At 42.3% G+C, this 14,737-nt stretch overlaps 1 protein-coding gene across 1 annotated transcript; it reads right to left on the bottom strand.

Moving 5' to 3' along the window:
• Positions 1 to 12,007: 12,007 nt before the first annotated feature.
• On the bottom strand, positions 12,008 to 14,519 carry LOC135612062 (9-cis-epoxycarotenoid dioxygenase, chloroplastic-like). The gene has a single exon (XM_065107808.1). It carries the CDS (start codon positions 14,344 to 14,346, stop codon positions 12,493 to 12,495), a length of 1,854 nt encoding a protein of 617 aa, XP_064963880.1. The 5' UTR covers positions 14,347 to 14,519; the 3' UTR covers positions 12,008 to 12,492.
• Positions 14,520 to 14,737: the final 218 nt, after the last annotated feature.

The raw sequence follows: 14,737 nt of genomic DNA, 5'->3' as shown, positions 1-14,737 counted from the left end.
CATGTTAACTTATCTTTAATTATTCCACATTTTAGATGAGTAATAGCATATAATGCAAGAGATTTCTGATATTTGGTGTCTGCACTTATGTTGAGAGTGTGCAACACCTCGCAAAGTACTAAAGGAAATCAGATGTTTGATATTTGGCACCTATTGTTGGCTTGGAGCACTAGTCATCAAATTGTTTCACTTGTGTTTATCAAAACAATGCAGTGTATGTTGTTTTCTTGGTGCACCACTGCAACGTGCATAAAGACATTCTGTTGACTTGTTGAGATATCCTAATGGTTAGTGTATTATCTATCATAAGTTTGAGTACATTTATGTTCATCTTGTACGTTGTTTAATATAATAAAAATATCTGATTAATCTTTTTCAAAAAATAGGAAAGTTCATTACTACTTTTATAAATGGGCTTTTGTGATGGTTTCATGCATGCTTGGAAAATAGATGCAAATGTCATCCACATAAATTCAAACTTTCTTATTGAGTTATTGAGATGCTTGATGTTCGGTTTAGTTGGATCATATGATAATATTTTGTGTTTATGATCCGTAGATTTTTGTTGTTTTACCATCTCAAAGATCACATGTTAATATGTTTTAAATATTAGCATAGCTAAATTCCTTTCAGGCAAGCTTTGTGACTTTGTAAATGGCTGGACAGGGTCCTTCTCACATATCATTGTTTCCATGTTTTACTCCGATTTCCTTGTAAGTATTTCGACCTCCCACATTGTCTCATTTATATTTTTTCAACAGGTGTATCTTTTGCTTACTGCATGTTCTTTTTACGATGCTAAATCGTAAATCATTATAACTTATTCTGCTATATTTCTTTAAATTGCATCTTCAAGTTACATCACTTGCCAATTACTAAGACCAATCATCTATTTGTATTGTCATTAAAGGCACCAATTGTCCACATGGTTTTGTTTTGAGTTAGGGGAAGCCATTACTTTAACAAATATCAATTCAATTTAAAAACATAATTTTTAGTTTATGTGAATCCAAAAACTTAATTCCTCAATTATGAGCCAAATCTAGTATATGTAACTACAGATGTTTGAGTTAAAGTGGTCCGGATTAACCAAAACTTAACTTCTAGGTTATGAGCCAAATCGAGTATATGTGATTAGAGATGTTTGAGTTAAGCTGGTCAGGATCAACCAGATACCAATTCAACCTGATTGACTCAATCAATCTTTTAATTTTTCATTTTTCGCTCATTCAAATCAAAATTTTTTTTATGATGCCATGTTAAAATTAAATATTGATAAACTTAAGTCAAACTTGTTAGGGTTAATATATATCAGGACAAATACTAATTTAATCCAAAAATTTAATCTTCTTATTTGTAGTTCAAACCTAACTTATATAACTCACTCTTTCAATCCTTAATGATGGGATTATCATCCTAGTCTACTTTGTTTTATCTTATATACATGAATATTTTTTATTTTATTTTTGTTCATATGTGAGTTCATTGTTTTTTAATTTTTATTCAACAATTATGTGGTGATTGAGCCGAGAATGAACCAGCAGACTTGTGTTTGTGCTCGGCTCAATTTCAAGATCTCAATTATTTGTTCGGTCTTTTGTCGAACTTTGAATTGCACCGTCGAACTCGAAGAAGGTTAGAAGGGAATTGGAAAGCAACTGAAGGACTCTGTTGATCGGTTCTTGATTTGTTGACAGTGGATGACAATGCTCGGGAACTAGTGTTCATTTTCAACAACTTGGGGGATCACAATAAATTTGGATTTTAGGTTTGTCAGCGAAAATTATTATCGGTATTTGAGTCAATCCGACGTGATCCGAATATGAAGGTGTAGGAATGTTCGAGGTGATGACTGGGATGGCTCTGAGGTGGCTCTAGGAGAAAGTGTCAGGCCCTTGCGGTGCTACTTGCACTAAGATCGATGTTGAGGAAAGTTTTTTGATTCGATCTCTTCGATGCTCAAGTGAGTGAATAAGGTATTTTCGTAGGTATGAGTTTTTCTTGGAAAGAGAGAGCTCCTAGCATTGTGCCTAATGATTTAAATAGACACTCGGCGCTTGCCTAAGCGCCTCATGTGTGCACCAGGTGGCTCGCTTCAATGAGGCGTCACTTGGGCGCTCGCCCGAACGCAAGCGTTGGGTGCTTGGGGTGAGCGTCCAATTCTGTTAGGTGAATCAAATTGGTATAAGGCTAGTTCAGTTTGTAATTTCATACCTAAAAACCACACTTCACGCTCATGCGACCTCGAGGAATCCTAGCGTTGCTTCTGCCTTCGCCATCGACGCTTTCTATCGTTGCCTTCATCATAGACGCAACAAATCGAGCCTTCCTTTGTTGTCTATGGACGAGTCCGACGGCCCCCATAATATCCTTTTGTTGTCGCTTCCTTCCGTCGTCGAAGGAGAGGACCGTAGGTTTCTTCACCATTGATGGACGCTCTCTGGAGCTTCCGTCGCAATCACTATTGTTGTTCGCAACTTTCGTCGTTGCTACCTGCAGCTTTTGCCATTGTTCGTAGCTTTCGTCGTTGTCACTACTACTATTCACAACTTCGCTCTTTGCCATTGTTGTTGTCCATGGCTTATGTTGTTATTGCTTTCGTCGTTCGCAGTGCTATCACAACTATCTTAAACTAATCCTCTGTCTGCTATTATCTCCTTCTGTTATTGTAAACATTTTTTTTCTTCCCCCTCTAACTTTAAGTAATATACTATTAATAGTATATTTTTAATTTAATATCATATTTTAATTTTAATTATTATATTATATATATTTGTATATTTTAATATTTCAGAGAATATTTTTTTCTCTCCCTCTAATTTAAGTAATATATTGTTAACAGTATATTTTTAATTTGATATTATATTTTTATTTAAATAATTATATTTTTAATTATAGTATATATATTTTTATATTTTAATGTTTCAGAGCATCTTACTTTGTTCGGGAAATTGTTTAGGCAAGCGCCTCGAGTGTTTTGGGATTTTGGCGCCTAACGCCTCATGCGTTTTGAGATTTTGACGTATTTTGGTGCTTAGCATTTTTTAAATTATTGATTGTGTTAGGGATTAGCTTTTATACATGACCTTGGAAGGGCGGTAGGGGAGAGACAAATGCTTGTCCTTAATTTTTATCGACGTGGGTAAATAAGTGGAAGATGACATAAAAGTTTTTCTTTCATGATGATTTTCATGTCATTATGATGTATCAGATAATGATTAGCTATCAGTATATTTCGTACTTGAAGGAGAAGTTATAGATTTTAATGGCAATAGCAGTGACAGTCATTTGACAGTGTGCTAGGGCTCTGATCGAGCATACCTTTTGGTAGAACGGTGGAGAAAGGATAATGATTCAGGTTGACCAACCTATTATATATATCGGAGTATTATGGGACATCATGAAAACCAAGTCAGTTCACAAACATCGAGCTAGCTAAGCTTGGACCGTTCAAGTGTCATTTAACTAAGATGTTGGAGCTTTTATATATGGATCCAAGTCGGTAATTTTTATGTTTACCTCTCTACGTCGACCAATCTCTCACTGTAATGATCTGTCATAGGCTCCGTGTGGCCCGTGCCGCACACACTTGAAGTCCATGGGCTTGCAACGTTTTCTGGACCGTCAGGCCCCGTCTGTTGAGATCCCCACCATCTTTGGCCATACCTATTGCGAATGATGGCAACGCGTTATACTACGCAGCAATTGCCCACTATACATCGACCTGTTTACAAAAAGTGGGTGTCATCCCTCATCAATCAACCCAACAGTGACGAAGTGGAATGCCACCCGTCTTTGTTGCAGGGGCCAATGTCACGTCGTGTTCTATTTCTGCTCGCATATTTCCTCTCCATCATTGATGTTTACTGTATGTTTTGGCCCTTGCCGTCAGCTACTCTTCACGCTAGGTTTCAGCTCCACCCCGGCGTTGGCACTTGGCAGGTTGGTTGGACCATTGAGAAATTAGCCCCGGTGGGAAACGAGGCCATCACGTCGTGGTATGCATGTTCTACCCTGTCGAACATGTCAATCACCTACGTTATTCTCTAGTCACGTAGGGAAGACATTGATGGACACGTACCCTCGCGTAGTGTGTATATAGGAAGATTCAAAGTACGTTTGGAACACATTTGAAATGTGATTCGATACATATTTTTCTTCTAATTTTATTTTATTTTTAAACCTTCACGATGAGAAATTTCTGCTAGTCGTTAGATGTTGACACGCCATTCTCCTTGACCAGCACTAGTGGACCATACCCATTCCACCAATTAGCGAAATCCTGTAGTGGAATGGTCGTTGATGACTCTGAAAGTCTGACTCCATCACGAACTCAATTGTGCTGACCATCGCTCTCTTTCTTTTCGTTTGTCAACTCCCCGTTGCATCTTTTTATACCTTTTGACGAGAATTGAGCTACACTGAAGTGATCTGATTGATCCTCAGTGCGCTACTTGCGAAGTCCAGTGTATGCATACATATTGACAGTCAACAAGGTAAGCATTATAGTAAGATGGTAATTTGAGGCTCGTGATTGGAGTCCAAAATATTGTATAGTTTGACTTTTGAAACCTTTTTCCCGCGTCTATTAAGTGCAAGTCAATCTTCTGTTGCCGCCCACCCCCACCGCACTCGAGGGCGGTTCAGATAAGGGAGTTGTTTTATCCTCGTAGGGATCGAGGGTGGCCTCCATTTTGGAGAACACCTTTATCGCTCTAATGTTGTCGTTGAGTGATGGAAAAGTAGGCCTGATTAAGGTTGAAAGATGGGGAAATAGATGACAAAGCAGGTCTGATCAACTGCATAATTCTTTGTTTGTAGGATGGTGCCGTTGACATCACTGCTGTCGTCACAACCTTCGATGGGGTGATCCTTGATTCCTGAAACTGTTTCGGTGCTGAAATCGATGGTATCGGTTTTTCAAAATCAGAAACGGAAACTAAATCGAAATAGGCGGATTTGGATTCCGGTTTGAATGGTTAATTTTTTATATTTTATATTTTATATTTTTAATTATTAAATATTTAAAATATTCTTGAAAATAACAGTTATGTGGCTAATGTGACGGGGTAAACTGATCATTTACTTCTCCAACCAGGTGTTGGATTGATCGTTTGAGCTTCAATAGTTGATCAAATCTTTTTAATTATTTTTAAATCATGATATCGATGTTTTGAATGGGAATCGAAATCGAAATTGTTGATTTTGGTTTCACAAACCCAAGAGCCAAAACCAAATTGTTGATTTTGAAACCGATAAATTGTTGAATCGATTTGATGATCCGAGCTATTGTAGGGGCCTAAAAACGTAAAGACCTTTATTATTCTCTCTCCTTATCATTGAAAGCACTTATTATTCTTTCTTGTTTTTCTTCATAGCTTCTTTGTCTCTGTCATTATTTTTCTCTTCTCTTTCTTCGTCACCTTCTTTCTTGAGTTTTGTATGCGGTGGTTTTGACTCGTAACTTGTGGTCGAGGAAAGAACACTTAGAATCCCATAGGTGTGGACGAATGTCTCTTTCATGGCACTCGGACGCCCATATGATAATCGCGTGGGATCCATGTGACCACGCATGGCCCACCAACCCATCGTAATAAGGCGTTCAGTTATGAGCCCTTTTGTCTGCGTGTCAAGCTTTCTCAGTGGAAGGGTTGCTTTCACTTTGACAGTGAAAGCTAGCAAGTTTATATAAAAATGGCCTCGTGCCTTCCATGCAGCGATTTATATATCCCTTCGTGATTTTTGGTGACGGGAGAAAAGTTAACAAATTCTCTTCCGAGTTTGTTTGATGTGTAGCTATCATGGTTTATCTTTATGCGGTTCCCAAAAGAAAAATGTATCTACGTTAGTGTCTCTTCCCCACTACTTTCCTTTCTAATTCTCGACACCGTTTTGACTGTGCTTTTTATTCCCATACCATCACGCACTAAAAGAGTGGCCATCGAATTTTTGATGGGTAGTCCATTTGTGTCCGGACATCATGATAATTAAGTCATAGCCCATAAGTGATTCATGTATTAGAGGTGGTGGGATGCCGTTTGTGAGAACCATATCAGAAAGTGAATAGTTTTTTTCTTTTATGTAAGGGATGAGGGTGGGATTCAAGCTTAATATTTTATGAACTTGATAGTGATCCTTTACCCCGTAGCACATGTAGTCGGCATAGCTTGGTTCGGTCCCGGGTGCATAAGATCGTCCACATCAATATTCGGTTGACGGTGATCGTGCTTTGGCGAGGTCAGGCTTGGGCTCTAGCTTTGAAGTCGGGGAACTCCCTTTGGCTGATCGTCTTCTTTCTATCAACGGAATCTGCACACAGGTCGGAGTCGGGAGGGGGGTTTCCGACTTTGACTCTTCCGAAGATTTTGTCAGTATTGAGTGAAAAAATCGTCACTCATGTTGTTGCACCCACGAGGGGTTTTATCTTTCCCCCTCAAGGGACCAATCGTACCTATCATATTTATGATTGTCGATGTTGTACTTGATCAGCGTCATCTCAAATCTTGTAGAATGGTGTGGTACTCGATCAGCGTCGTCTTGATCTTTGTGGGATGGCGTTGTACTCGGTCGGCGCCGATCCGATCTTTACGGGTCGACGCTGTACTCGATCGGCATTGATCCGGTATGTACGGGTCGGCGCTGTACTCGGTCGGTGCTGTTCGACTTTTGCGGAATCGACGTTGGTTGAAGGGTACAGTTGTTGACCTTGATGCTGATGTGGCCGTGAATAATGATAGGAGAACAGGTTATCAAAATATGTCTTATCAGAACTATTAAAGTTTTATCAGATAAACTAACCAATATCTTTCAAAGTCATAGTTACCGAAGAAAACCTCGTCCATCGACACAGTGGAGCCTCATATTTTATATTTGATGGTGGGTGTCGTGTAAATATATTTTGATCCATTAGGTAGGAATTAATTAGTCTGCTATACAATTAGTTATCCTACTTTCCTATATTTAAAACAATACTTTGCTATTATGATGGTGATTTGTTCATAAGATTCCATTAATCATTACTGGTAGGGTTTATAATGCTACACGTATATCCTACAATATGTATATATCCAAAGATTTTTTTTTCTTTTTAAATATTTTCTACTATGAGAAATAAAATTTGATGTCCCATTTTTTAATTAGTTTTTGTACATTATCTTACATGTATATGACCTCTATATTCATATATGTTTCAATTTTAAATTGAATTCACATATATCATTTCAAATAATTATGATATTCATAGGAAATATATATTGAAATTTTTAATCTCTAATCGAGTATGAGAGATATGTAGAAAATATTTATTTATGTGAGATGGAAGAAGATCGACTAACATGGTAAGGATTGAGAGTTGGGACCCACAACCTAAAGCCTAATCTTTTATGTTGAATTGGTATTGTACTTGATGTATATTAATTCATTAATTTGATTTTTTTTGCTATTCACTCTTTAGACAATCAATAACCTACAGGAAAAAATAATAAATAAAGCAATAAAATTGTAGCAATATTCTTTTGGTAAGGATCGCTAGGTTTTTGGACGCACGGAGTAGGTGCAACCAGATGAGTGGAATAGATTCTAGGGGTCAAAACCACCTGTGGAGGAGCTAGTGGGTCACGCTTGAGCTGGTGGCGTGTTGCTCCCCGCTATCACGGGAGCATTGACGACACAATCAGTCAACCCACGAACTCCAATCAACCACCTCTACGTCAAAGGTTTGAATTTAGCTTTTCTTGAATTCTTGGTTTATAACATGAGCGTCGGGTAATGAGAATTATACTGGCATAGTTTCGTGTGGAAATGAGAGTTACATGGGATACACTCTACAGTCTCTTTCTAGAAAATTATATGTTTTTTATCGATACATTAAAACAATATTTTACTACCAATGAGGAATTATCAATATATAAGATCATAATCATTAATAAATAAAAATCCATATTATCAAAAGATTTTCTACATTTATTTATAGTATAAAATGAGATAATTGTCCACTTTTATATTTTTAAAGTAATAATAATAATAATAATAATAATAATAATAATGATAATAATATTCCTCCGTTGATAAAATTTTCGATCTTGAAAAGTATTATGATCATCCAATAAGAAAATTTCAATTTATATAAATCAACAATTTGAACACCTTTTGTGACCGGGGTTGCCCCCTCCGGTGCAATCAAATGCCTCACTTTCGCGTTAGAGAAACTACAGTGATTCTTCACTGTGATTATAGTGAGTGGATCAATGTCATGAGCCATTTTATACACGCACAGTGTGGATTATGACAGGCAGTAAAGAGTGATTTGGCCGAAAAGACGGAAGGTGTGCAACTGCCGTTTTATTGCGTAACTGGAAGATACGTTCGAATTTTGTCCGGTGACACATGGACTCGTGCATCTGTGGGCATACAGTCTCCTGGGAAATGACAATTCCAAAACCATGGTTTGGATCAGCTACCGTGGAGTGCGAGTGGCTTTCGTCCCTCTGCGGTCACTCATTTTTTCCTTTCTTTTTCCTCCGGTGGTGAAACCTCGTAAGACATGCGTATTCTTAGCAAAGAAACCATCCCCAGGCCCAAGAAGATCAACTCTCACAGACGACGAGGTTGACAGTGCTTTGACACTTGCATCCCAATGTGTGTCAATAGCGAGATGAACCTCGGGATTTGAAGTTGAAAGAAGCTGCAACGCTTTGCAGTTTGACGACATTGCGTGGCCCTCGCGTCCGTTCCTGCTGAGATCACCTGGTTTGATGACTGGCCCAGCAGCCGTCCTTGCTTTCTCCTCTTCTCAAGGGGAAAGCAATGGATGGATTAAATTTCTTGGTCATTCCTCAGGTGATTTCTGTTTCTTCATTTCTATTTTTTTTATTCCCCAGGGCCTCCATTCTGAAACGCTCCAAATAAAAAAAGTATCTAACTGGTGATACCTGGCTCTCGGTGGTACACCCACACGTCAGTTGCATGTTTACAGTGTTTTGTTGTAGTGGAGGACCAAACGTCCCTCCAACAATTGCATTCTTGTTCTATTTAGGTTTAACAAAAGTGCTACAAAATGCTTGGGTTGTTAGTTTCATTGTGAAAGGAGAAAACGTTTAGGAGATGTGATGGTCTCATAATTGTCAGATTCATATGCCCCTTGATACTCTAGTAGCAGTTGGGATTATTTTGAGCCTGAGTCACCATAAGTAGTGTTGATCACCGACAAGTAGCATGACTGGAAGGTTGAGGGCGGCCACTTCTTACTTGTTCCTCTCTAACTATGTACAAGAGTTGGGAAAAGTAGGTTGATGAATATATAGGAGCTTCATAAACTAAGGCTAAAGCAACTAAAAGGTGTCAACTTTAGATAGATAGCAGAAGCTTATGAATCGAAGAGATAAGTTAGAAATTTACCTGCTCAAGACAATAATTTAAGAAAGGTTTGTGGGTGTCGAAGGTTAGGTGAGAGAGAAACATTAACTCCTTTTCTTGTAGTTATGTTCCTGTGGAGGTGCTGGTGCATGAGGGTGCGTGCGCACAAGCTTCTGTTTGCTTTTGTAATTTGTTTATGTAGTGGCAGGTTCGTGCATCATCTTGTTCGTCACTCTCCATGGTCTTGTGGCCGGAAAAATGGCAGAGCATTTGTCTTTTGTTCTGTGTGCAACGCCAACTCAATACTAGTAGAAAATGTGCTGTTCTGAGCCAAAGTACTTTTGCTGGAATCTGGAGCTCCTGGTTTAATGCCTGCTTACCTCGATAGTGTAGGTAGAAAGATGAAGGTGGGCAGGCATTAGATATCCATACTGAGAGATGGCACCAATTGAGAAAAATGGACCGGAAATAATAGGAAATGGAACTGGAAATAAGGTTTGAATAGTGTTTAGGGACGATAAAGAAGAGTTAAAATGCTGTCGACATTGCAACAGTAGACGGAGACAAAACCTGGAAGATCATCTTCTGGTACATTGTCACAATGTGGTGAGTAGAAAAGGGCCGTGGATCGGTTCCCTACGGGAGAAAGCGAGGGGAGTTGCAACCAGAGGTGTGTTTGTCAAGGTGGGTACAAAGGCCATTAATGTGCTGGTGGATACGTCCGCAAGAGGGACATATAGCGAGGATAGATGTAGCAATAAACTGATAAAAAAGAGAGACGAAATATGCTGCTATCTTAGCACGTAGCTACTGCTGTTCATGTCCAGACAGCGATACCAGCTTTATCTCGTCGCCAAAGGAGTTGGGTCCACTTTAAGGATCGAGACAATGGGATTGGCTTGCTGCTCATATAAGCCAAACACCATACTTGTGATTTCCATATCTTCCTGTGGATGAGTCAGGCTATCATTCCTTGAACGCTCTAATCAGGCAATCTCATGGCCAAAATGCTGTAACATTCACATTGGCTAGCAATTAGCATCATACCCCCATCATATCTAAAGTTATTTATTTTTAAAAAATAAGAATCATAAACTAGGATTATAATGCTTATAACAAGATAATTTTTATTATATATATGTATATATATGATTTTTAAAAATACTCATATGTGTGAAACGAAGGACATGGATCAAGAGAATAGTGTCACATCTTTAAGGATTAAGAGTGAGATTTTATATATTAAATATAGCTCATAACCTAATAGGCTTAAGGTTTTTAGGTGTCAGAATATATATATATATATATATATATATATATATATATATATATATATATATATATCAAAAAGAGAAATTCTTATTCTCTTTTATAAATTTAAGCAACATGACACTGAGGTAGGTTTTGATGCTCACACGAAAAGTTAATTCTCTATCTTTATCTATTTCAAACAAAATTTGTTCATCATAAAAAAAATTATATCATCTCACAATTACACGCATTAAAATTGTTAATAAGCATTTCAAAATTATTTTTAAGATACTAGTGAAATTTTCTCTTGTAAATTTTAATATTATTTCAAAATAATTCGCTATCTTTAGAAGCATTTCCTGTGTAATTTTTTCCTTAAGCATCGTTGCTTCATTTGATCAATATTTCAATTTAAATTGCATCATCTATTTCTGGAGGTAGAATTGATTTTTATATGAAGATAATCGTAGATATTTGCTTTTTCATTTGATGGTTATACGCATAGAGTCTGATAGTACATTGGTAATAATATTTGGTTGCGAAGTACTATTTCTTTTTCAATGTGCTTCATGTGATTTTAGGTAGAAATAAGTTGGTTCTTTAGCTCTTTCAATTATTTATAATGAAAATTCAATTTAAGGTCCATAGCTTTTACTTCCATAGAATTAGCCACCTGTGGTAGAAGCGGTGACGTACAAGACTCGATGAACGGGAGATGGGTTGCATTAGCCACCTATAATAGCACCCGACGACTGTGAGTCACGTCGATAGCATTCGGTGCTCCATCCATATACGTTGAATGTAGCATAGAAAGATGGGCAGAGGCTGCTCTTGCAGAAAAGGAATCTCCTACTAATTGGGGGGGTGGGGGATCACATTAATCGTGCTTACCACAACGATGTAGTAGCGTCTGCTGGGCGGAAGGGTTGCTCACGATACTGTTTCCCTTTGGAAGGTTATGGCCGAGGAGGACCACCGAGAGCGATAGCTTCAGGTGCGACTCACACCGCATCGCTAGGGGACGAGCACGCCTTTGTCCTCGGCTGCAGTCCCCGGACAAAGACGTTGCACCGGAGAGGCAAAAGTTGTATCCGACTCTCTCTCTCTCCGTTGTTTCCATTTCAATTCCCGATCTTAAAACGGAAAACCATCGGAACGGTTTTCCCTTCTCCCACGTGCTCCCACTCCCCCACCATCTCTCTGGCGGAGCCTTTGGTGGTGGCGCTTTCAAGCTTTGCCTTCCCCGACAATCCAGACTCTTCACTCTCCAATCGCAGTCCTTTTCCTTCTACCGATTATGCTGGTGGAGATGATACACAACAGAAGGAAGTTCGATGGACGGATGGATGGCAAGAAGCAAAGCAATGGATTGTACACACACACACACACACACACACAGCAATAAACAAAACAGAGGAAGCTCGGGGAGGGGTCCCTGCGCTTCCCTGGACATAATAATACATCAACCCCTCTCCCCAGTGGGGTGGGAAGGGGGGAATTATTGTACATAGCGGTATCACTACCTATCTGCACTCTGAACAGGAAAGAAGGAAAGAAAGAACTGCGGAAAGAATAACGGAGACCAGCTGAGCTCGGCACGCCTATCTACAGCCCCAAGAGCTACGAGCTGGTCTCTCCCCTGTACTCTCTCTCTCTCTCTCTCTCTCTCTCTCTCGCTCTCTCTCACTCTCCTATCTATCTATCTATCTTTAACTGTAAAAATAGCCGACGTAACCAAAACGAGAGGGGTAAAGCGACAAAAAACAAAAAAAAGAAAAACAGGGAAGGAACAACATGAACGGAAGCGGGGAGACTCCGGGGTCCTCTGCAGGCATCCCTCTGGTATAATCTCCCCCGGCCAGTATCCAAGGATCACCGTCCTGTATGTCATGCCTGTGATTCCAAGTCCCTTGAGGCGATGAATGTACCGTGGAAGCCGTAGGGCACACGCGACGGCAGCTTCACCGCGGCGTCCAGCTGCATGTCTGCGGCGTTCACGATCAGTAGCTCCGACTCTGATGTGTTCTCGTTGTGCATGAAGGAGAGCACGTAGCCGTCGTCCTCCCTCGACGACTTGGGGTCCCTCGGCACGAAGTACGGCTCGCCGCCGTACTTGCCGTCGCCGAAGATGAACTTGCTCACCGCTCCGGTGCAGAGATCGACCTTGGCGAAGCCGGACACCTTCGGCCATGGCTCCGCGATGGCCAGGTAGGCGTACCGGGTCTTCCTCCCCAACATGTTCCGGTTCACCATCCCCGCCTCCAGGTTCAATTGGTCGGCGGGGGAGAGAATGGGGCGGCGCGTCGACTTGCCGGTGTTGAGGTCGAGCCGGATTTCGGAGAGGACGCTCTTGAGGCTCTCCTCGCATTCGTTGAACACCGAGTCCGGCGGCGTCATGCAGGAGCCTATCACCACCACCTCCCCGGTGGCGGGCTCCTCCCACGCGTTCCACAGGTGGAAGCAGAAGCAGTCAGGGACGTCGACCCACCGCATCTCGGAGGCGTCGGCGGCGTACTTGGGCAGGACGCCGAAGCGGGCGGTCTTGGTCCGGTCATAGATGACCGGGGAGCCGCCGCGGATCATCTCCTGCAATTTGAACACCACTTGCTGGTCCGGCACCACGACGTAGTTCTCGGTGATGGCGAAGTCGTGCATCATGGTGGGCTGGTCTAGGGGAATATCCACGTCAGGGGACTTGTTGCCGTCGGGAGAGAAGTAGAAGTACTTGAGGTATGGCTTCCTGATGACGTCGTAGCTGAGCGCGAAGAGCTCACGCGAGGAGGGATCCAGCTTGGGGTGCGCAATCATGGAGGAGCGGAGCTGGCCGTGGAAGTCGTACCGCTCCACGGTCTCCAGGTCGCCCGAGGGAGTGACCCGGACGTGGTACGGGATGTCGTCCTCTGACATGGCGAGGAGGCGGTCGTTGAAGTAGATGAGGCCGGCGTTGGCGACGCCCATCCCGTGGCCGCCGTCCACAAGGCCGAAGAGGCTCCGCGCGTAGAAGAGCAGCAGTCGCGCGACGCCCGAGTGGCCGTGTAGCTCGCCAATTGCCTTGGGAAACACAGGCTTCCCGATGGCGCGCTCCTGCCGCAGGCGCTCCGTCTCGGTGTAGCGGCAAGCGTAGGCGGCGGCGCCGTTGCGGAGGTGGACAGCGTGCACCATGCCGTCGCCGTCGAAAAAGTGGTGTCCGGCGACGGGCTCAAACAGAGGATTGGCTCCGTTGCGGACGTAGACCCCGTTGATAAAGGGTGGGATGCGGCCCTCGACGGGGAGGTTGTGGCAGGGAGCCTGCTCGCCCACGGGAGCGAAATTGCCGGCGATCTGTACGGCGGGATCGGCGGTCTTGGGCAGGGGGTGTGGTCGCTCCAACACTTTCGATATGAAAACCTCCTCGATCGCGTCCAGCGCGGTCGCAGCGCACCGCTGGAGCAAATTCCATTCCGGCCTCGCGCTGCTGTCATCGCTGCTTTGCGGCTTGCTAGCCGGCTTGGCGATGGTCGTCGTCGCCTCCTTGGGATAAGGTGCCGGGTAGTAGGCTGGGCTGGTGCTGGAGTTCAAAGCGAGGAGGGATTTGGGGGAGGCGGAACAGCGTCTTCTGGGGGCGGTGGTGGAAGATACCTGCTTTCTGTGTAGCATAATGGATTGGGCACGCTGCAGTGCATTAAATTGGTGGGGCTTGGAGATCGGACTGGCTGCGGATCGCACATCAGGGGAAGTCATGGCGCTGGCGGCAGAGGCCATGATGTTCTTCTTCTAATTATCGGACTTGGCTATGATAGCCGATGGGTGGGGAGGTGCTTTCTTGCTCTCCTCTTCTCACCGAAGAAGCTGGGAGAGCCGGGGAAGGGGTGGTGGTTTGATTTGAAATGTTGGGAACCGGAGACTTGGCGAGGGAGATGAGTGGCGAGAGTTCCTATTTATAGAGTCGGGGGAAGAAGGGAAGGGGGGCGGGGGAGGGGATTCGATGAGCGGAGCTCTCCACCTCACCTCGATGCCTTGCAGAAGCCCACGTGGTGGATTGTAAAATCCCGAGTCAATAACAATTCGGTCAGCTATTTCATTTCATGGTGGTTTTGTTGGTCGGTTGGGAATCAATCTTCCACACCGCCGGTCTCCACCGAAACACTGTACG

This window comes from Musa acuminata, chromosome BXJ2-5, assembly GCF_036884655.1.
Source record: "Musa acuminata AAA Group cultivar baxijiao chromosome BXJ2-5, Cavendish_Baxijiao_AAA, whole genome shotgun sequence".
In the NCBI taxonomy this organism is placed as follows: Eukaryota; Viridiplantae; Streptophyta; class Magnoliopsida; order Zingiberales; family Musaceae; genus Musa; species Musa acuminata.
The sequence above is the reverse complement of the archived record's forward strand: the minus strand, read 5'-3'. Positions and strand labels throughout refer to the sequence as shown.

Bases quoted from the DNA above. Each gene is read 5' to 3' on its own strand.
- LOC135612062 (XM_065107808.1), bottom strand. From the start codon at position 14,346: ATGGCCTCTGCCGCCAGCGCCATGACTTCCCCTGATGTGCGATCCGCA.